General features: G+C 46.2%; 1 protein-coding gene across 1 annotated transcript in view; it reads left to right on the plus strand.

Annotated features, from left to right (window-relative positions):
• C3H1orf94 (chromosome 3 C1orf94 homolog) overlaps positions 1–9,584 on the plus strand; it is a 38,254-nt gene extending 28,670 nt beyond the window's left edge. The window contains exons 5-7 of the mRNA XM_066375797.1: positions 93–170; positions 3,625–3,821; positions 9,509–9,584. Coding sequence (XP_066231894.1) covers positions 93–170; positions 3,625–3,821; positions 9,509–9,584 — 351 coding nt within the window. The remainder of the gene's footprint in view (positions 1–92; positions 171–3,624; positions 3,822–9,508) is intronic.
• The last annotated feature ends 13,346 nt before the right edge of the window (positions 9,585–22,930 follow it).

Genomic DNA, 22,930 nt, shown 5'->3' on the forward strand with positions numbered 1-22,930 from the left:
CCAGGCTCGTGAGCTGGAAACTGAGTTGAGTGACTGCTCTTTGACCAGGGCCCTTTGCCCCACAGCACTGAGCCTCTCCCTTCTCTCCCCAGGGCGTATATCCACAGCGGGCAGCCAGGATGCCCTATCAGCAGGCCCTACACCCCCAGCTGGGCTGTTATCCCCGACAGGTGAGTAGATGACCTCCTCACCTCCATCTCAGCTCCTCAAAGGCCTTCAGGACATCTGCTCCCTTGACCTGGCCATCAGCCATACCTTTTTGGCCACCTTTGGAGCAGAGCACACACACATGCCAACATGGAAGCAGAAACAAACGGTGTCCCCGGGGGATACAGACAGCTGACACTGACGGAGTCCTTCCTCATGCCAGGTCCTTCCCTACGGCCTTTACCTGCATGGACTGATTCAATCTTCACAACCACCCTGTAAGGGAGGTTAGAGATGGGAAAACTGAGGCACAGAGATTAAGTAACTTGCTCCAGGTCATAAAGCTAACATATAAATTAGCTTTTTTTGTGGCACAAGCTTCAATATCTTAGACTTTCCACAATACTCTTTTTCACTCACTGTCTACAGGTTGGCTGAGTGGGGCTGGATTGGCTTCCAGCCTGTGTCACGTGTTCTCCTTCGGGCATGGGCTGATGATGCCATAGCCTTTGCTCCCGCCACCGTGTGTGCCAGGAGTGCGGGAGGGGTGAGCAGAAGCTTCCGGTGCTCCCAGAGCCTCAGGCCCAAGCTGGTACCTGGTAACCAGCCTTCCAGTGGCCAAAGCAGATCACATGGCTTTGCCCGGCGTCCATGGGGCTGGGGACTCACGTTCCTCCCCTGTTGGTTCGTCAGTTGAAATACAAGATACCTAGTTCAATTCAAATTTTAGATAAGCTGTGAATAACGTTGTGGTATAAGTATGTCCCAAATATTGTGTGGTCCATACTTTACCAAATGCTATTTGCTGATTTAATTCATCCATTTGCGATTAAATGCCATGCACTTTGAATTTAACTGGATGTCTCATGTTTTTGTTTGTGAAACCTGGCACGCCCCCCCCCCCCACCTGTGGAAAGGTCGGGAGTGACGACCTTCCTGAGACTACCGCAGTGGCAGAGTTGGGGTTCGGCCTTGGGCAGCCTGGCTTCAGTCCACGATCCCACTCGCCGCGGTTTACTGCCTCGCATACACAGACACCGTACACAAACATATGGCGCCGAAATAAAGCAGCAGACAGAAATACAAACACGTAGGCACAGGGATATAGTTGTCTACATGCCACCAAGGTGTACCCGCACGGCATAGGCACGCACGAAACGCAACGCGGCTCAGAGATGCTGAGTGTCGTGAGGGCGGGAGTGGGGGTGTGAGAACAGGAGCTTGGAACCTGCTGCCTCCCCAGGCCGGCCTTGCTCCCTCACACGCGGGTGGACAGGCCGCGCACACAAACTCACACGCGTCGGCCTCTCCTCGCTCCCCAGGGAGTCCCACCTTCTCTCTGCAAACTGCACCTCTGGCAGGAGGCGTGTTAGAGTGCTCCGGAGCGTAGGGAAGGGCCTGCAGGTATAGATCACGTCATCACGTGGGCCAGGACTGCTGCTTTGACAACAATGGGAGCTCTGCATCCCGAGATGGGGAGATGCGAGTCTGGCCCACCGAATCTCAGCACATCACCTCCCCGCGGCGAGTGGAGATACCATCCATCTAGTTCCAAAGGGAGTGTTTTCAGACAGTTATCTATGTGCATATAGTCGAAGAAGTAATACAAGAAAACAAATCTGAGAGGCAATCACCGTTACTGGTTTCTTAGGTATTTTTCTAGCGGCGTGTACTTGACAAACACTTCTGTATAAATGTGGCATTCTGGGCACACTGTCTGTCACTGCTTTTGTCAGCAAAGTCTGTCTTGGAGGTGGCTCCAGAGACGCATGCACAGCTCTGTGTTGTGTTTTTTTTTTTTTTTTATCAGTTACATGCAGTTGAGGGCACATTTTCAAACAAAGCTTGTAGGAGCTCTAGGCGCAGAATCTCTTCTCCCAAGTCAGTCTCCTCCCAGGTCTGCCTTCTCCCCCTGCTATGAAAACCAGGGGTATCTTCTGCCGTGCTGACCCACAGGCGTCGGTCCTGGGAGGCGCCTTCCTGCGTGCTCTCTGTGAGCTCTCGGATCTCTCTGACCTTCAGCTCATCATCTTGGGGTTTTGGTGCCTATGTCCATCCTCACCGGATCCCACATGTCCTCCGGGGAAAATGAGGGGAGGGCCGAGAGGAAGGGGCTCAGGCCTCCAGGGGAGCAACCACGAAGCTAGGAAACACTAAGCTGCTCCACTTTTCTGAACCTCAGTTTTCTCGGCTGTAAAATGAGAACACTGATGATCCTACCTCACAAAGCTGTCTGGAGTTTATGAAGGGCACACCCGAAGCACTCGATGAGTGCCAGCTTCTGTGAGTGTTGTTCACTAAGGACGCGCAGGGTGAGTGAGGGCTGTCAGCGGGCTGTGTCCCTGAGTGGCCTGGGCCCTAGACTCTTGTTGTTAGAGTGGAAATCCAGAAATGTCCCCAGTTTTGACTGAAACTTGCCTTAGCACGCAAGAGGATAGATGTCGGCTTCAGATGAGAGAGAGTTCTCTGACATTTGGAGCCGTCAGTAGTCAAGTGCAGAGCTCATAATGTAATGAGCTCCATATCATCTTAGGTATTCAAGCAGATGCTTAATGGTCTCTTTTTCAGCCATCCACCTCCTCTTTCTTTCTTTCTTGCCTTCATTCAGCATATGTGCATTGAGCAGCTGCTGTGTGCCAGGCACTATCTTAGGACTGAAAATATACCAGTGAGTAAGACAGATGGCGTAGCTGCCTTGCCAGGGGCATGAATGTAGGAGCCCTGGTTTTGGGTGCGAGTGTGAGCCCAGGTGGTCTTCAAAACCCCCCTGAGTTCCCGTTTTTCTCTAGGGCTGGACCTGAATCCTAGTGCCCTTTCCTTGTCCTTTCTCTTAGACTCACACTGTCCAATCTTGTAACCACTAGCCATGTGTGGCTATTTAAATTTAAGTCAATGAAAATTAAGTAAAATTAAAAATTCAGGTCCTTAGCCACACGCTACCCTTCAAGTACGCAATGGCCACACGTGGCTGGTGGCTGCCACATTGAGCAGTGGAGGCCCAGACCACTTCCATCACCCATCACAGGAGTTTCCAGGGGTCAAGGCTGTCTCATGCCGGGAACCTGTTGGGCTCCTGGGGTCGTAGAAGACTTAAAGATGAACAAGGGGCTTTGAGAATGGTGACTGACAGAGGGGAAAGAAGGAAGGAGGGCAGGGAAGAGAAGAGAGATGTTTATTTGCTATTTATATATTTCAAGTTCTTTACCAACATCAACTGACCCAGTCCCTCATACAACAGAGATTTGCCCATTTTACGGATGAGGAAACTGAGGCTCAGCTAAATTTAGTCACTTGCCAACTCACTTACAGAAGTTGAGCCCTGTGCTTTTTCCATTCCAACACGTTGCCGTCTACCTGCTCCGCAGTGACTGAAGGGCACTGGGCTGAGGACTGGGGCTGGGGTTAGAATCAGGGCTGGGGAATGTGGTGTTCGGTGGACTCTGCTAGACCTCGCCCCTTCTCCTCTCTGACCTGCAGGTGGCGCCGTACAACCCAGTTCAAATGGGACAGCAGATTTTCCGCTCTTCTTACACCCCCCTGCTGAACTACGTCCCCTTCGTCCAGCCCAACTATCCGTACCCTCAGAGGACACCGCTGAAAATGTCCACCAACCTCCGAGAGCCTTCCCCCATGGCAGGAGATGGGCCGCAGTTCCTCTTCCCCCAGCCATATGGGTGAGTCCTTGGCCTGCCCTGGAAGAACAACTTATAGCTAGGAAGCTGCTGGCGCGGGGAGGCAAGCACATGGGGCTTCCCTGCTGCCAGGAGGGGGCCCAGTGCCTTTGTCTGGATGCTGTGTGGGTCCTGGATGGGCCGATGTGGAGGTGAGCAGGGCCTGGGGCCAGGTGGGCCCCTTCTGTTAGTGCATTTAGAGGTTGCCAGGGCACAGGCAGCGGTGATGGAGTGCCAGCACAGCAGGTGGCAGGTGGTGGAGCATGGCGCATTTGCCTTTACCCCTGTGCTTGGTTTACAACCAGCGTAGGTAGGCCAGGTAATCTTCTTACGGCTCTGCCCCCTCTCACCGCTCCCTGAGCTACTCGCCAGGGTAATCTCCCGAACGCCCCGTTGACTTTGCAGCCGGCCCTGCTGAAGGATCTTCCCCTGCTTATCAGGGCTGCTCACGCTTTTCCACCGAAGCACCCCAGACCGCAGACGTGTGGGGCTTAGCAGCCAGTGGCCAATGCACACTCATCACGTTAGCTGAAAATTGCACACAGATTTTACACGCTGGTTAGGTCATAGATTTGTGTTTGTTGTTTTAACGTAACAACACTGAGCCTTGCATTCCCACTCAACAAACACATCCTCAACAGATGTGGGTGCTCTGAGAGGCAGGCAGTTTCGTTCCTGTGACTCCGCGTCTCCGTGCACGCCCTGGGAAAAGAACGCCCCGTTTGAGAAACTCGGTCAATAGCATTAGGGCCAGACTTGCTGATCTGACATCGATTCCCCAACTGCCCATCACAGAGCCTCACCGTTGTGTTGACACGTGTCCCTCAACTCTCATTCTTTCGATCAGCATTTTTCCAAGTGGGTCATTTAAAGGAGTAAAGGCTAGGAAAAGGTTTCTATAGTCAGATATGTTTGGGAAAAGCTGTGCGAAACAAGGACAAACACATTTCTTAACTGTTGGAACTCTTAGATCTTTTCCTTTCCAAGTGTGCATGGAAAACATCCAAACAGGTGATCAACAGTGGTATTAGAAACTAAAACCCACAACCCTGTTTTTCTTTCATTCTTTTTCTTCTATCCCTTCTCCCTCCCTCCCTCCCTCCCTCCCTCCCTTCTTTCCTTACTTCCCTCCTCTTCCTCCCTCCCTTCCCTTTTTTTCTTCCTTTTTCTTGCAGGGCATTTCAAAACACCTTGAAAACACTGCCTTAATTTTCACAGTTCATATGAATTTAGCCTGTAGGGGGACCATAGATGATTAGGACAGGGTTCCTTTCTTCAGAGAGCGAACAGGGAGTTCAGTGAAGGCACAATGATGTTTGGGCAAAGTGAAGACCATCAAAGTGGCCTGAGGACAGAGGGAGGATCCTGGCCGGGTGGACAGTGGGGGACCACAGTGGGCGGTGCTTGGAGAAGGGCATGCTGGGAGCGGGAAGTGAGGCCCCAGATGGCAAGGTGCGTGGCAACCTCGAGGCGTGGGCAGTAAAGACCTCTGGTTGAATTATTAGATTTATCCCTGGAAAAGGTGGAAAATAAGATTGGAAAAAGGAGGCCAGGACTGGATTCTTAAAGGCTCTGGCTGCTAAAATGCAGATTTGTACACACTCTAGTGATCTGATGGGCTGGAGGGAGAGACACGGAGGGAGAGAAGGTGTAGTCTGGAGGTGGCCATAGGGGTCTGTAGGAGAGGGTCTGGCCTCTCTGGAGGTGAGAGCAGATGAGACTGCAGAGGGATCAAGACAGTCTACCGGCAGGCCAGCAGACTTCCCAGGTTCCACGCTGTGACTCTGGGCTCGAGGGAAGACTCCCTGTAGAACGGGCTGTCTTTGGAAGGAGCGTGATCCCACGGTCTCAGCAGTCCGCAGTTCAGAAGCACTGATGGGGAGCAGTGAGGGCAGAGGGTTAAGACCCAGTTGCTGGCATCTACAGGGACAGGGAGAAGAAAAGGAGCAAGCAAGAGACTGAGAAAGAAGTAGTCTTAGAAGTGGGAGGGAACCCGGGGCCAGGTGGGCACATCAGGGGCAAAGGTGGAGAGCGGTGAGGGTGGTGGCAGTCAGCGGGGTGGAATGGTGGCTGCAGAGGTGGGGAAGACCTGGGAAGTGAGGTCAGAAAAGTGAAGCAAGAAGGGGCATAGGCCTGTGTCCCCAGAAGGAAGAATCAGTTCATTCAAAAAATATTTATTGAGCACCTTCTATGTGCCTGGCACTGTTCTAGGCACTGGTTACTGATGTGAACATCAGTAACAATGACAAAGTTTTCCTTCTCTCCTTGGGAAGGGAGAAATAGGTAACAAGGAAATAGACAAGCAGCAGACACCCAGGTGCTGGGGGAGGAGGGGGAGAGGGGATGGAGGGAAGTCTCTTGAGCTGAGATCCAAACGCAGTGAGAGGATGAACCAGGCACACATGTGGGTGGCAAGCTCTCCGGGCAGAAAGAATAGGACCCGCAGCAGCCCCAGATGGGGAATGGAGCTGGAGCAGGAAGAGTGGGAAAGAGAGGGTGGGCGGAACCGAAACCAGAGGAGTAGCCAGGGCCAGACTAGAGAGGGCCTGGCAGGCATGGCATGGAGGATGTTTTAAGAGCAGTAGGAAGCCAGTAAGACTTTCAAACTGGCAAGGATATGTTCTAGTTTTCTGTCTAGGGAAGATGACGTGGGCAAAGGTATGAAGATTGGACCATGGGGTCAGAGCCGTCACAGGGGTGCAGGAGAGGAGCTTTTATAACCATCTGAGCAAGAGGTGCTGGTGGCATGGTCTAGAGCAGTGACAGTGGGACAGGGGACAAGTGAAAGATCTGGAGTGGTTATTGTCTTGGTAATAGGACTCAGCCCTGGCCGGTTGGCTCAGTGGTAGAGCATCAACCTGTCATGTGGATGTCCCAGATTCAGTTCTCAGTTGGGCCCACAGGAGAAGTGACCATCTGCTTCTCCACCCTCCCCTCCCCCTTCTCTCTTCCCCTCCTGCAGCCATGGCTCACTTGGGTTGAGTGCATCAGCCCCCGGACTCTGAGGATGGCTTTGTGGAGCCCCTGCCTCAGGTTCTAAAAATAGCTCAGTTGCAAGCATGGCCTCAGATAAGCAGATCATCAGCCCAAGATGGGGGTTTCTGGGTAGATCCTGGTTGGGGCACATGTGGGAGTCTGTCTCTCTATCTCTCCTCCTCTCACTTGGAAAAGAAGAAAAAAAATTTAAAAGAAGGACTTAGTGATGGTTGCCTGTGAAATAAGGAAGAGAGGAATCAAGCATGGTTCCCAGGTTTTTGACCTGAGCAACTGGATAAGTGGCAATGCCAAGACTCCAAGGTCAAGAAGGCTAGAACAAAGACCTGGAGATGAGGAGTTTGGTTCGGGATATGTAAAACCAGAGGTGTGAGTGGAGCTGCGAGAGGCAGATGGCTACAGGAGTCTGGGGCTCAGGGCCGAGTGTGGGACTAGTGATAGCAACCTGGGGGTCATTAGCAGATAGGTGATATTTAAAGGCTCGGGATGGGATGAGATCTCCCAGGGAGGGCATGCATATAGAGAAGAGGGGAGACCCAAGGACTGGGCCCTGGGCCTCCAGCATGTGGAGAGGTTGGGGAGATGTGGAGGAACCAGCAAAGAGCCTGAGAAGGAGCCGTGGGAGGTGAGAGGAAATACGGAGGAGCGTGTGGAGGGCAGGGATTCAAGCAAAGAAATTATTACCTGAAGGAGAGTGGGTGGGATCACAGGATGATGAGAACAAAACCCAGGCACCCACCATAGGATGGAGCATGCACACAGCAGTGGTGTTGGGTTGGAGGGTTACTGATGGTCCTGGGTGGAACCACGTCTAAGAGAGGCTTCCCTGGGCAGGGAGGGACAGAGGCTGGGTGGAGAGTTTAGTCTTGCAGACAAGGAGAGTCAGTGCTTTCTCTGGGGCGGGAGCGAAGGAGAGAAGCCGAAGGCTAAACTTTACGAAGTGGGAGAGGAAGGAGCAGGTAACTTCCTTGTTCTCGGGGAAGGAGCAAATCTGCCAAATCAATTTGCATATATGCATCAGGGTAAAATAACCATGCAGTTTATCTCCCAAACAATAACACAGAGAGTTAAAAGGAGCACAAATAATAATTACATTGGAAACACGAGTGTAGAAACTGTCCCAGACAAACCAGAACAGGTCACCATGCTCAAGAGACAGTTCATGCTCTGCCTTCTTCCTCCAGGAAGCATTCCATAATAGCTCTAGTTCCCTCCTCCTGGTCCTCTAGTGTCCATCCTAGAGGCCAGGCCCTGGGTAGTTGATTCAATCAGATCTCAACAATGAGAAGGGCCTAAACACATGGGGTATGGTGATCAGAGACAAGGTGTGCTCTAAGTAACTTGTAACTGGAAATTATTCAAATATGAAGTGTTGCTTATGGCTTTTATTTTATAAGTCACAGTAGAATCCAGGGCACCTCTATTGTAACATAACTTTCAATCATTTGTAGTCCAATATGATTTTTGAAAGAGAAAAAGAGGTGGGGTTACTGCCAGCATTAATTGCTTACCAGGTACCTACCTCGTGCCAGGTCCTGGGTTGGGCGCTGGGTGTGAAATCGCGAGCAGTCCAGATAATGTCCTTGCTCCCATGGAATTTATTTTAGAAAGACGGGAATTAAACAGGTTCCAAAGCCTAGCTTGTCCATGGACACCCAGCAAGCGACAGATCCTGATACCAGCTGAGGCATTACAAATTAATGTGGTGGTTTGTTCCCGTTGCTTCTTTCTTCCCTGCCCCCCCCCCCTTTTTTCAATTTATCAATTCATGGGAGAGTGCCGTGAATGTGAACCTCTTCCATAATACGCATCTGCCCAGCTGAAAAGGGACCGAGAATCCCTGGATTAGACAAAATCTAGTCATTTGCTCTGCTGCAATCATACTGAGTTCTGCTCCCATTCATTCAAAGCATCCCGGCAGATGAGGGACGCAATCGCAGCGGGCTCCCAGCCCTGTGAGTCAGTGATTCTATCTGGAGCGGTCAGGGAAGGTTTCACAGAAGAGATGGCTTTTGCAATCTCTTTTGAGGTTTGAATAGGAGTGTGCTGGGGAGTAAAAGTAGAAGTGTGTATATTTCTGCTCTTGGATGGTGAGGCTCAGCTCTTGTCGGCTCTTCCTTCTTCAAGGGTCTGGCAAACTCCCAGGCACTCGGAGATGTCTCAATGCTTACTTCTCAAACTGGGGTTGAAACAAAGAGCCTGAGTTAGTTTGGTGCTGATAAGAGGCGGAGCCCTGGGCTTGTCTAGACTCTGGACTCCCTGATCTCATTCTGGGACATGGCCTGATTTCTCTGTTGTTGTGGAACTTCCTGAGGCACACACCTGGTCTTCTAAGGCAGGTAAAGTGTCTGCAGGACCACAAGTAATGTGCTCAGATCCATAGAGGCTCCCTGCTTTGTGGTCCTTCCTGGACATGGTGAGCACATAGGCTCCATAGAAATAATCCCTAGAGACTACTGGGGACTTCCTGACCCAAGTAGGTGGCAGGGGAAAAAAAATGCTTTATTGTCCTCCAATTGTATCAATTTAATATTTTCCCATAGCGAAGGCATTTTTGTTATGCTAGAGCTTTCAGCCTTCGAGCCTGTCATGATCATGACAGTCTTTGACAGCCACAAAATTAAAATATTACTTTTCCTAATATCTCCGCCAGCATCAGGAATTTTATCATGACATCCATCATCTTTTTCTTCCAGGTTCGGCTCGTCATCTGGTGGGCCCCTGCTGAACAGCCCCTACTTTTCCGCCAGTGGGAACGGCATACATTTTTAGGTCTCCTTCGCTTCTCCCTCCTCCTACTTTAGCCTTTGGATCAGGGCTGAGGGCTCTGGAATTCCGGGTGCTGCAACACCTTGGTAGGAAGTTTGGAAAGTCAAGGTCCGACCAGGTCACAGACAGAAGACAGCAAGACCAGACTGATCTATTGACCAACACTCATACACACAAAACCCAAAGCACACATCCCTCCCCCCACCCCACCCCCAGAGTCATACTTACTTGCTCAACTACTTATGCATCTGTATTTAGCAAACATGAGTGATATTTGTTTTTGTTGTTGTTGGTAAAATAGAAGTAAGACGCTTAATTTTAGAAAGTTTGTATTATATGATAAAAGTATGAGCTGCTTGAAAAAGACTGGGCTTGTCTGATTTTTTTTTCTATTTGCTGCTATTGGTGTGTCCTGCGTGCTCTTCACTGCCCACTTTCCCCACGAGACACATCGTTACTCAGGACCTGCAGAGAGACCACAGGCTGAAGTCCTGAGGTGCCAGTCTCCAGTTACAGGATCCTGGAGGTCACTACCTTGAGGGCTTATCTCTTCTCTGCTGTGATTCATTCACTCCCCAACATCCTAGTTTAAGCACCTCTGGAATGGATGTTGAAGAGATATACTCTCCCCTTTGTCCTATCAGGTGACTGTTTTAAGAAAGAAAAAAAAAACCCTCTTGGGCACAAGATAAGAAGATGTGTCTTGGAAATGAATTCCAAAAATAATCCTAAATGTAACAGACTATATCCAGTGATTGTAAAGCAATGCTAAGCTCCAAGTCAATCTCAAAACTGCACGTAATGCCGCTGCCCTTGGGTCTATCTTGATCAACTTTTAGTAGTGACTTGAATAAGGACGTTGAGAGCATCCTGGTCATATTTATAGAAGACACAACTCTGGGAAGAGGAGATGACCTGAATCAGCTATACACATGCACTTTAACTCCCCTATTCTCTATCCATGGTGGTCATCGCCAAACAACTGTTCCCCCGAGCATGGACAAAGCCACAGAATCAGCCTCCTTATGGTAGTGGTCCAGGGCTGGTCTATGAAATGAAACCCATGTGCCAATCTTTGGAAAACTGTAATAAGATAAAATTAAATAGAAGGTTCATGTAAGGACTTATTTGGGGGTCTAAAAAAATGAACTACAAATATGTAGATGGACCAACATTGTTAGTTCTAAGTTGCTCTCTTCCCAACCCTGTTAGTTACCTGAAAGCTCAACCCCACCCTGGCTGAGGGGAAAGCCATTAGTGGAACTAACATTCAGCGTGGTGAAATTCTCTGAGCAAGTTCAAGTTGGGAAGTGGCTAAGAGCCCAGGACTTAGTAGGAGCCCAAATCCTGATAGCAAGGAGAAGCTGGGGTCTAGAAGTCACCAGTATCTTGGAATGGGTTCAACTCCAGTGCCCACAAGAGCATTTCTCTTGCCCTCACAGTGCGACATCATTGGTCTCACTGACCTTTTTTTCCCCCCTGGGTCCATGAAAACCAATTTCTCTCCCAAGTTCTCTTAGGACTTAAGTCTCCTCCATGGTCTAAGTCTAAGGTACTCCCTCAGTCCTTCAGCCTTTTCCCAAGGCTGACCCTGCTATTAGTATATAATTTTTGTTGTTGTTATCTTTGATTCAGTCTAGATTTTCCATGAACTCTGAGAGACACCATCACCCAGAAGTTCTCACAAATGCAGGAACCCCTTTCTTCCCTGAAGGACTCTTCACATTGTACCTCTATGTATTAACCCAGACTGACTATAATTTACCACCCTCTCTTGATATCAGAGTGTTGGAAGGCAAAGGAGAGTAAGAGAAAGAGCATGGATCGGCCCTTGGCCAGATCGGGGCTCTTAGCCACTTCCCAACTTGAACTTGGTCAAAGAACTTAACCTCGCTGAATCTCAGTCCCACTAATGGCAGTGTTCATTGTGAGGATTAAAAGATAATGTAGGCTTAATATAGACTTAATGTCTACTTAATGTATTCTTGTGGTTTTAAGATGGTGGAATAATTATGTTTCTGTCTCTCTTCTCTGGAAATTTACCTTCAAATAGCAAGGAGAACAAGAGAACCTATTTATTCTCAATGAAACTAGGAGAAGGCAGAAATCCCAGCCACGATACACAAAGGCAGAAACGGGGTAAATAAGTGCCTTAGCAGAGCAGAGGAAGATCACATTGCAATGCTGGCTGAAGGAGACACAGCAACAGGAAACACAGCATTTTCCCATGCAGAGTCCCTCAGGTCTCAGAAACCGGAGGTGCCCGGAGGTGCTGGGTGCTGGACACCATGAAGAGAAAGATGAAACTGAGGGTTGGTGTAAGAGGTGGCTCCCCTCCTAGCTCCACAAAGCCAGGGGCCACAAATAGCTCTATAGGAGCCAGGAGGCATTGTCCCTGGAGTAAAGTTATAGACCATGAGTAAGGATTGTGGAGATGGAGATTGAGTGAAACACACAAACATCCAATCCCAACCTAGGCTTTAACCAAGAGGCAGGAGTTAGGAGGGTCCTCTGAAGAAACTGAATTGCACTTGGTGGTACCAATGGAAATGACTCTATCATTATGGCCTTCCACAGAGAACTTCCAATCAAGTTTTGGGGACCTCACACTTAATAAGATTGGACAATCTCCAAGAAGAAGAAACAGACTCAAACAAAGGCAAAAGGGAACTAAGAAAAGAGACAGACCATAATATTCTCAGGAAGATAAGATAGTATACTTTAAAAATAAGGGCAACATGTTATATGCTTATTTTAAAAAATCAGAACTAGAAAGCGCTTTTGAAATTGGAACAGCGATAGCTGATTTTTTAAAAAAAATTTTCAGTAAGAAGAGTTGGAAGCTAACATCAGAGAGTTCTCATGGAAAGGAGAATTTTAAAAAGACAGGGATAAAAGATAAGAAAATGAGAGGATTAGTCTAGAAGGCCAAATATCTGGCTAACAGGAGTTCTAAGCAGAACAGTGAAAAGAGGGGGTGGGAAGTATTAACAGAAAAACACAAGGAATTTTCCCAGCTCGAACAGTTCAGACCAAGGCTCTGCAAAATGAATGAAAAAGATCCCCATCAAGACACATCGCTCTGAAATTTCAGATTGTCAGGGATAAAGGCAAAATTCTAAGCTTTTCAGAAAACCCACTCGCATACAAATGTTCAAGAACAAGAATGGCGTCAGATTTCTCAACAGCAACATGGGAACCTAGAAGATCCTGGGACAAAGCTGTCATCGCTTTGAAGTGGAAACGATTTTCAACCTAGAATTCTAAATCCAAACTCTTATACTGGGGAAGGTAGAAGGAAGAGGCTTTAAGAGATACAAAGTCTCAAAAAGTCTGCACCTTTGTTGGGAAGCTAAGGAAGAATGTGCTCTCCAAAGACAAGGAAGCCGAGACAGGACGTGGCACCCAGTGAAACCTCAGTGGGAGGGAGGCAGCAGGGACTCCAGAGGGGACGACGGAAGAGGAAGTTCTTAGCCCAGGAACAGAACCGTGAAGCAGAGCCTGGCAAGCCTGCACTGCCGGCCCAGATGGGGCGGGAACGGGGAGACCTCACATGGAGCTGTGTCAGTGCGGATTGGGAGGGGCTGGAGGAAAGGAAACTGATGATTATTCTGACAGACTTGACTATGTGGAAAATTGCAGAGCTGTACTGAGAGTTGTTTTAGAGTGGTTGGTGAGGGTAGGAAGATTTAGCTATGAATTCAATTTTTTTTTTAAATGAAGCAATTGTTATTAATGTGTCAGTGAACAGTATTTACATGGTCACAGTAATGAGAAGCCCAAATATGAGTTTAACCTGAATTGCATTATAACTATTGTGGGAGGATGGAGGTGAAGAAGAGGGGTGTGAATAGAGCTAAGATCTTCATTCATCGTGATAGGAAGTCAGTACCTATTATCTAAAATGGATGAACTGAGAGGCAGTGGAATCCCCATTATTATCTGGAAACCTGGAGGTAAATCCCAGGAGAGGGAGCCAAGGGAGTGGGCGGGGCTGCCTCTGAGAAGCAGGATGGTTTTGTGAGGGGTTGTGGTGCAGGGACCACTGGCTTCTTCATGAGCCTTTTAGCATGGTTTGGCTTTTACACCATGTCCATGTATTACTTTAATAAATACAAGCATTTATTTAAAAACTTGCATATAGAACACCATCTCATATGGTGTCTGGCACATGGAGGTATCAAAAATGTCTTGCAATTAATTCTACTGCATTCTGACACAGCTGGAGCCCACAGCCCAAACCCTTTTCCTGAGATGTCTTGGAATTTTTTTTTTTCCTTAAAAATCCCTTTAGGAGGTAATGTAATTAAGGGAGGGCTGGAGCCAATGCCTGATGCCTTTCTAACACATTGCGCTCCTTGACTCCACTCGCCTCTCTGGGAAGTCCAGAAACACCTGGGGTGTAGTGAGAACAGGGATCCTGAGTGCTTATCTGGGTTCACTAGGGACTGAAAAGTCTCAGCTCTTCCCTGTGCTTCTTCCAGACACCTCTCCAGCCCATTTACTCAGTGCATATTTATTACTGAACCATCACCCCAAGTTCAGGCCCATGCGCCCAGTGCACTAGTGAGCCAAGACACTGAATCGCAGGTGCTTGGCAAGAGAGGAAGGTTTATTCGATTTGGCCAAAGCGAAAGGACAGGAAGGGAAGACCTCTCAGATCCGTCCTCTTCCTGCTCAACAAAGGAACACACCGCAGCAATTTACACTTATACGGGGAGATCAAGGGGTGCTAGGTTGAAGAACTGAGATTCTGCAAAATACAGTGCATCAGTGAGGTTACCTTTAAAAAAAATATTCTCTGTAGGGTTTTTTTTTTAAGTGATGTTATCTTTAAAGCAAAAAGCAGAAACTAGACATTGTTTGACCTTTGTTATTGTCTAAGCTATCGTTGTTTGGAGATGAACTGATTACATTTGTCTATTATTTCAACAAAAGTATACATTAAACATTTCTTCTAAAACTTTACAGGCAGGCTTTCAGAATATGACTAACACACTGTCTTAATCTTTGACTGTAAGCTACGTGACAGCCAAACCATTGAAACGTTCAGCTGAAGCCTATACCTGTATCTCTAGACTCTACGATCTAACACCTAAACACGAGTACTGTTAACTGTTGGTTTCATATTCACTGAGACTTGTTCTGAGAGATTCAGCAGTGGGCAAGACAGATATAGTGCCTGCTCCCATGCATTTTAGGCTTAAGACATTAAATCCTAGCTAAGTGAAAGGTGATGAGTTCATTAAAGGGACATACGAGAGAACATGGCAGAACACCCACACCTGTTCAGAGTGTCAGATAAGAGAGATCTGCTCGTGTAACATCCTTGATCCCGGTATGTATTTCTAATCTGATATGTTCAAGTTGCAATTATCCAGTCTCCTCCCTCAGAATGTACTTTATTTGCAAGTTAAAACTAATGATAGTCTATGCATGATTTAAGCAACAACATCAAGGCATAGCATGTTTTTTGTGGGTTTCAGAAATAGTTAATAAAATAACAGCTACTAATCATTAAGCGTTGCAATAGAACAGGCATGGTGCTGTATACATCACTTTTATTATCCAGCGTAATGTTCATAATAACTCTGTGATATAAAGAGTGATTAAGTGTCTGATTTCAGGTCACATGGTAAGTGACTCAGTCAATATTCTTACTCACTTTTCCTCCCACTTCCCTCTTTCTAATAACACAGAGTAAATGAATTGTGTTGGGGCTTACACTGTATGGTTAATGACTAGTACGCTTTCAGACGACTGAAACCTCTCAGTCATTTTCTAGTGTTAAGCCACCATCGTAAGCAGTGGGAGGCGGGGGCTGCGGACTGGAAAGGAAGCAGCCCTGGGGAAGGAGGAGGGTCATCTGCAGAAAAGAGACAATTCTTAGTCTTCCACCTCCTCTTCCAGTTCTTCCTTCAGGAGGGCAGCTTCATGTCTGTGTTACTATTTCTTGGCACCCGATGTGCATTGCCCCCTTCTCTCTTAGTAATGGGACTCCAATTTTTAGGTTGGCACACAATTACCCAGAATGTGTGGCTGAGTTTTGGCCAGGTGAGATTTAGGCAGAAGTGTTCTGTGCTGTTTCGGAGGCAGGAACTACATTATGAAGTCGGTAGAGCAAGATGACGGGAGGAGCTGAGCCTCTGATGATTGTGGAGGCTCCAGGCCGGCCCTGCAGCGCCTGGCCGTCCTCAGACTTGGCATATGTAAGAGGAAAGCGAACTCTGTTTAAAAGCCATTGTGATTTGAGTTTTCTTTTATATGCATCCAAACCTAATTGGCATATTCAGAAGGGAAGTAATACTATTTCTTCAAGAAGGCTTTCTTCTTCTTACCATTAGATGTACTTGAGATCAGGTAATAACATCCATTCACCCATCCATCTCTCCATCCATCCATCCATCCATCCATCCATCCATCCATCCATGTGTCCATCCATGCGTCCATCCTTCATTACACCTTTTTCTGTGTGTTCAGTCATCACTTAGAATACATTTATTGAATGCCTCCCTTGCAGCAGGTATTGGTTGAGGTACTGAGTTACATTGTTGAACAATCATATTCTCTTTACTCATAGAATTATTGATCTATAATGAAAGAAAACTTTTTAACAAGGAAGGCTTTCTTTGCCACCACCATAGAGTTCCATCATTACCAAAAGGGGACGGACAATATAGGCTTAGTGAGGCCAGTCTCATCCATGAAACACATGTAGCATTTGATTCACTTTGCAATGAGAGAAACATGCCTAGAGAATTGAAAAGTGGCCTGTCTGCATTTTGGGGGATTGCATCTATCACATGAATGGAGCCAAGTCCACAACTGTCAGTCAGGGTCCAAGCAAAAGATAGAACTGCTTCAGTTATCTTAACAACAACAACAACAAAAAATTAAACAAATAATTGTTAATTGTATATTGAAAACCAAAAAGGCAAAGAAGTCTAATGGTAGAGAAGTAGTAACTACAGTAAGAAGCTACCATCCAAAGAGAAAAAGGTAGAATTATTAAGACTTAAAATCCCAGTGGAGGAATGTTAAGGAGCTGAGACTTAGACATCTGTGTCTGAGGAGCAGGGACCGTTAGGTTGGTGCTGGTGTGTCTGGGCTCAGAGGAGGGGTTTCATGAGGTACAAACTCAGACTTCTAAGGAGAAGGCGCCAGCATGCTGGTGTTGGTATTCTAAAGAGGCACGGTGAGGCTGGTTCTACAACTGCTGGAAAACTGGATATAATTGTTGCTCTTGGAAAACAATGGCAGGTGGTGCTGACCAGAATAAGAGCCCAACAAAAATAAACAAGTCCCTTCTTCCTCCTCCTTCTTTGGGTCTCCCTCCAGTGACCATATTTGCAGAGCCCAACAGAGAGCCAGTAGGCGAAACAGAAATGTGTCAGGCAAAACAGAGTTTTCAGATCAGTAGAAGTGGGTTTGAAATCATGTAACCAAACCTTAATAACTGAAACATGACCTGATCTGCACTGAATATTTGTTCCCCACTCAAAATTTATACATGGAAGCCCTAACCCCAATGTCATGGTATCTGAAGATAAAAAGTTGGAAAATAATTAAGATTAGATGAGGTCAGGAGGGTGGAGCCTTCATGATAGAATTAGTGCCCTTATAAGAAGAAACACCAGAGAGCTCTGAGGTCATACAGAGCAAGTAGCAAGCTGCTGGTGACTTACAAGCCAAGAAAAGAAGACTCGGAATGAAGCCTACCTTGCTGGCACCTTGACCTTAGACTTTCCAGCCTCTAGAACTGTGAGAAATACCTTTTTGTTGTTTAAACCACCCAATGTACGATATTTTGTTAAGGCAGCCTGAAAGTGAAGACATCCCCCCCTCCAAGAACCCAGACATTGATGGTTTTCAAGGTTGGTAAAATGCCATGAGGTCGTCAAATATGGATGTAGCCACCTCAAGAGTTATCTTCTGATAACTCACCTCAACCAGTTCACCAGCACCCCAAGTCTCCCAGAAAACTGTGTAGGTATTCCCAGAGAATAAACTTCCTTGGACAAGACAGTTTTACAGAATGTTTCTCCTAATCTTCAGTCTTCAGAAATCACCCGTTGTCCTTCAAGAATCATCCCAGGGAGCAGGGGGGTTGGGTGGGGGACGATCAGAATCTATTAATCAACAGGCAAGTCCTCTTCTTGCTGCATCATAAAGTCTCAAGGCTTAGCTTCAGCAGTTTATTAAATCACCAGAACGCCGAGAAAAATAGCTTTAATAACACATTTCTGCCTATCTATTATTTTTTTATAACCCAGAGTGGAGAATTAAAAGGCTCCCTACCATTTAAAATAGCATTTTTAAAATTAGAATGAACATGTTAGAGGGATCTTTTCTCCTCTTAACTTAAAAAAAACCCCAAAAAACCATTGATTCAGAATGTGATTACTCGAAGCCGAAATTTTATGGCTAAATCTTTGTTTAGTGTAAAGGAAGGAGGAGAAATGGTTTTCTCTGTGAGGTTTAAAAGTATATTAATTAGAACAGGTGAGTAAGCAGGTCACTTTGTCCTCTCATGTGGTTTCATGTTTCAAACACTAGTTTCAAGAATTATGATGTTGAAGAAGCTGAGAGAGATGTCATCTAGGGAACCACCTGACCGCCCAGCTGGGGCCTCATGGGGGAGGGTGGCAGAGCTAGGATGAAGTGTTCACAGTTCAATTCTGCTTCTGAGTTCTGAGGTTTGCAAATTTAGGAACACTATCAGCATCCTTAGATCTAACTAAATTCATAAGTTGATTGATAAAACCCAAGTGCAAGTTATAACTAATGGGGTACTCCTTGATAATTTTTAAGTCACTTTTCAAGCTCCAACTATAAAACAGGCACTGTGTTATGAACCAGAGATAAAATGGTAAGCAAATCACAGTTCAAGCCGATTAAGACCTTAGAATGTGGGTGACGATGAGAGGGTGGAAGATACAGATTAATATAATGTAAACTGTTTCTGTAACAGAAGACATTAGTTACCTATTGCTGTGTAACAAATTATTCCAAAACATAGTGGCTTCAAATATTTATTATCTCAATTTCTGTGGGTCAAGAACGTGGGCATGGCTTAGCAGGGTTCTCTGCTTCAGATCTCCCACGGGCTCCAGTCCCAGTGTCTGCTGGGGTTGCTGTCTCATTGGAAGGCTCAAATGGGGAAGATTCACTTTCAAGTGACTACTTATGTGTTTGTCAGCAAGATTCAATGCCTTGCAGACTATTGATTGGAAGCCTCCCTTGGTTCCTTGCCACATGGTCCTCTCCATAGAGCATCTCACAACATGGTGACAGTTAAGCAATAAGGCAAGAAAAAGTGCCAGCAAGAGTCTACCAGCAAGATAGAAGTTCACAGTCTTGTAACTAACCTAGTCATAGAAGTGGCATCCCACCACTCTTACCTTATTTTACTCACTAGCAGTGAGTTACAAGATCTAGTTCATCTTCAAGAGGGTTGGGGGGAGTGGAGTACACAGAGGGCCAGGGGGTACCCTGGAGCAACAGAGCCAATAGAACATAGTAGTTAAGAGTAGTTCTAGGAGCATTTTGTCTGGATCCAAAACCTACAATATTTTCTAAGTATCTTCTCTAAAATGGATAGGTTTCCTTCAACACATGTTCACTGCAGACCTACGAAATGCTGAGTGTCATCAAAGGAGATGCGGGTCAGCAGGGAACAAAATGAAGCGCCTCCTCTCATGGGATTTGCCCTCCAGTAAGGATAGAAATTAACATTGCTACTACCATCAGCGACATCTGAGGAGAGACCAGAAAAAGTGAAGTAGTAACATGCAGATACCTGGGAAAAGAGAGCGTCCCAAGCAGAGGGAATTGTAGTGGCAAAGAATAACAGCAGTGCCTACCTCAAATGATGGCTGTATAGGTTAAGTAAAGTACGTGTAATAACTAATAATGATAAGGGTTGTGTGAAAAAATAAAGCAGGGTAAGGGATGAAGAGGAGGCCAGGAAACTTTTTGATTATGTTTTCTTTTTTATTGGTAAGTTTTATTTGGAAATAATTTCAAATTGCCAGAATAGTGCAAGGAACACCAACAGACTTTTCACTCAGGTCCCATAATTGTTCACATTTTACCACCTTTGCTTCATCTATTTATTTTATAATTTTCAGAAACATTTGACAATAAGGTGCTGATAGAATGTTCCTTTCTTCCTAAATACTTCAGTGTGTATGTTCTTTTTTTTTTCTTTTTCAAGTGTGAGGAAGGGAGACAGAGAGACAGATTCCTGCATGCGCCCCAACTGGGATCAACTGGGCAACCCCCGTCTGGGGCTGATGCTTTACCCATTTGGGGCCATGCTTGCAACTGAGTTATTTTTAGTGCCTGAGGCGAAGGCTTGATGGAGCCATCCTCAGTACCCAGGGCTGACCCTCTCAAACCAGTTGAGCCATGGCTGCGGGAGGGTAAGAGAGTGGAGGAGGGGAAGAGGTAGGGAAACAGATGGGCACTTCTCCTGTGTGCCCTGATAAGGGATTGAACCCAGGACATCCACACACTGGGCTGATGGTCTACCACTGAGCAAACCAGCCAGGGCTACAATATACATGTTCCTTTACACATCCACAGTGCAAATAGCAAAATCAGAAAATTAATACTATTATCTATTTCACAGACCCTATTAAAATTTTAACAGCTATACCAATAATGTCCTTTATACTTAAAAACAAAAACAAAAACTTTTTTTCTGGTCCAGGATCCAGTCCAGGATCACGAGCTCCATTTAGTTGTCATGTCTCTAATCGGGAATAGCTGCTCGGCTTTTGTTTTGTATTGACGTTTTTGAAGAGTACAGGCTAGTTATTTTGTAGCATGATCCTTCAATTTGGGCATATCTGGTAAGAAAGAAAAGCCATGGAAGTAATGTGTCTTCAGTGCGTCGTACTAGGAGGCACGTGACATTACTGGTGACATTAACTCTGATCCTTTAGTTAAGGTGATGTTTGCCAGCTTTCTCCATTATAAAGCCACTCCTATTTTTCCTTCATAATTAATAAGCATTTTGTGGAAAGACACTTTGAACCTATGTAATTATCCCTTTCCTAACAAACTTTAGCTAAGCATCCGTTGATGATTCTTGCCTGGATCAATGACAATGGTTGCAAAATGCTGATTTTCTAGTTCCATCAATTTTTTTTAGTTTATTAGCTGGCATTTTACTATGAGCCATTTTTTGATAGGGTCATCAGGAAAGCCTTCTTTGAGGAAGTGATATCTGAGTGGAGAAAGGAGTGAAAGAATGAACACAAAGATTATCTGGAAGGGAGTTAGACACAGGAAAGTCCAAGTGCAAAGAATAAGAATACTATCTATTCCACATGACTGCTATGAAAAGTAAATACAATACCATGGGTAACGCATAGTTCACAGCTTTTAGAAAGAACTCAATGAAGGTAAACTATTATTGTTATTAAATAGTGACACCTAAGCTAGGATCTAACAAATTAAAGGCCTGAGGTAGTGAAATTGCCATGGAGTTGGAGAGAGTGGAGAATCCAAGCGTGGTGTGCAGAACTCTCAGGTGGTCTCCAAAGACCTGAACCCTGTAGAATTACCCCAGTTCCCTAATCAGTTACATAATTTGGTTATGTTCTATGGCACCGTTGACTAAGATAAGAATATCTTCAGAGACCCTGACGTAAACTCATGAGCCCTTAAAAGAAATAAGGTTCTCCCTGGAGAAAGAGAGAAAGCCAGGGAGATCCGAGGCCTGAGAGGGATTTGAGGTGAGAAATTCTCCATCACTGCCTTTGCAGATGGAGTTGTCCCTGTGACAAGGACAGGAGAGTGGTCTCTTAGACCTGAATACCCCCCCCCCCCCCGGGACAGACATCCAGAAACTGAACTCTTCTAATAACTTGAATGAGCTTGAAGAAACTCCCTGAGCTTCCCATGAAAATGTAGCCAACTGACCCCTTGATTTCAGACTGTGAGAACCTGAGTAGAGAACTCAGGCACTTTTGATCCACAGAAATCATATCTTAATTGCTATATCTGTAGTGATTTGTTGTGCATCAACAGAAAATTAACATACCTGCGAAACAACATTCAGAAAGATCTCCAAGAGAAAAAAGGCATGAAGACATCGGGGAACCAAATAGACTGGCCTGGCTGAAGCAGTGGTTGTTTGGGGGTGGGTGTGTGGAGGTAGTTGGTATATTCAACCAGCCAACGTATTCAGATGACTCCAGTTTAACATTAAACTGAGAACCGTGGCACCAGGCCTTCTGCCGTGACAGGAGGGAGACCCAGAAGTAATAAGACACAATTTCTGCTCTCAAGGAGCCCACAATCTGTTGGAGAAAATCAGCTCAGTGGTCACGAAAGGCATGCAGACTGGAAGCAGACCTCTGCGTTATGTTTACTGTGGATCCCAAGTCCACGCCACAGCCTTGCACATAGCAGGAAATAATAACTATTTGTTGAGTTGAATGGAATTGAAATATGTCATCTCAGCTCATGATTTTCAACCAGGGGCACCTTGACCCCTCAGGTCAAGAGCCAATGTCTGCCGACAATCTTTTGGCTGTCTCAAGTGCAGGAGTGCTCCCGGCATGGAATGAGTGGCCAGGGGTGTTGCATCCAATGCATGGGGCAGCTCCCCACAGTTGAGAATTGCCTAGTTGGTTGAAAATAGTGCCACGATTGAGAAGCTCATCGAAACGACGGTGAGATCTGCTTAAACCCTTGTTCTCCCCAGCAGAACACGGCCTAATGCTTGCTCCTTGCAGTCTCCCTACGTCCTCTTGCTTGGGCAGGATTGGATAAACAGGGAAATTCCTCTCTGCTGGATCCTCTCAGACCTTCATGCAACTCAGCTTCCTTCCACTGCCACTTCTCCCTACCAGACCATCAATTGATTAATTAGAACCCAATAACCTTTTATGCTCATTCCCCTGCTTTGGTTTGGGAGGTATCAAGTAGCATGCTGTTCAGTGTTTAACAATAAGCTCTCAAAAAGATATGTATGTCCTGTGCATGTGTCCATAATTTGTTAAAACTTCACTGATAGGATGTCTAGCACATGATTTGCAAATAATAAAACATACCACACTGTTCGTTATAAACTCCATGCAGCCAGTTGATTCTCATAAGACACTTTCATTGATTTTTGATGAACACGTGTATCTATAGCCAACCTAAGGAAGCAACTCGTGAATGAATGTAATTCTGACATGAACGTCGGCTGATCTTTTCCTTTACATTAACAAGTGAAATAGAAGTGAGACCTCGAAGGCATGCCGGAACTCCACTCGCTTGTCAATGATGTGAGTGACTGCTTTGCTGAACCAGATAATGGTTTTCAAATACTGCAAGACTATTTCCTCAAT

This window comes from Saccopteryx leptura, chromosome 3 (genome assembly GCF_036850995.1).
Source record: "Saccopteryx leptura isolate mSacLep1 chromosome 3, mSacLep1_pri_phased_curated, whole genome shotgun sequence".
NCBI lineage: Eukaryota > Metazoa > Chordata > Mammalia > Chiroptera > Emballonuridae > Saccopteryx > Saccopteryx leptura.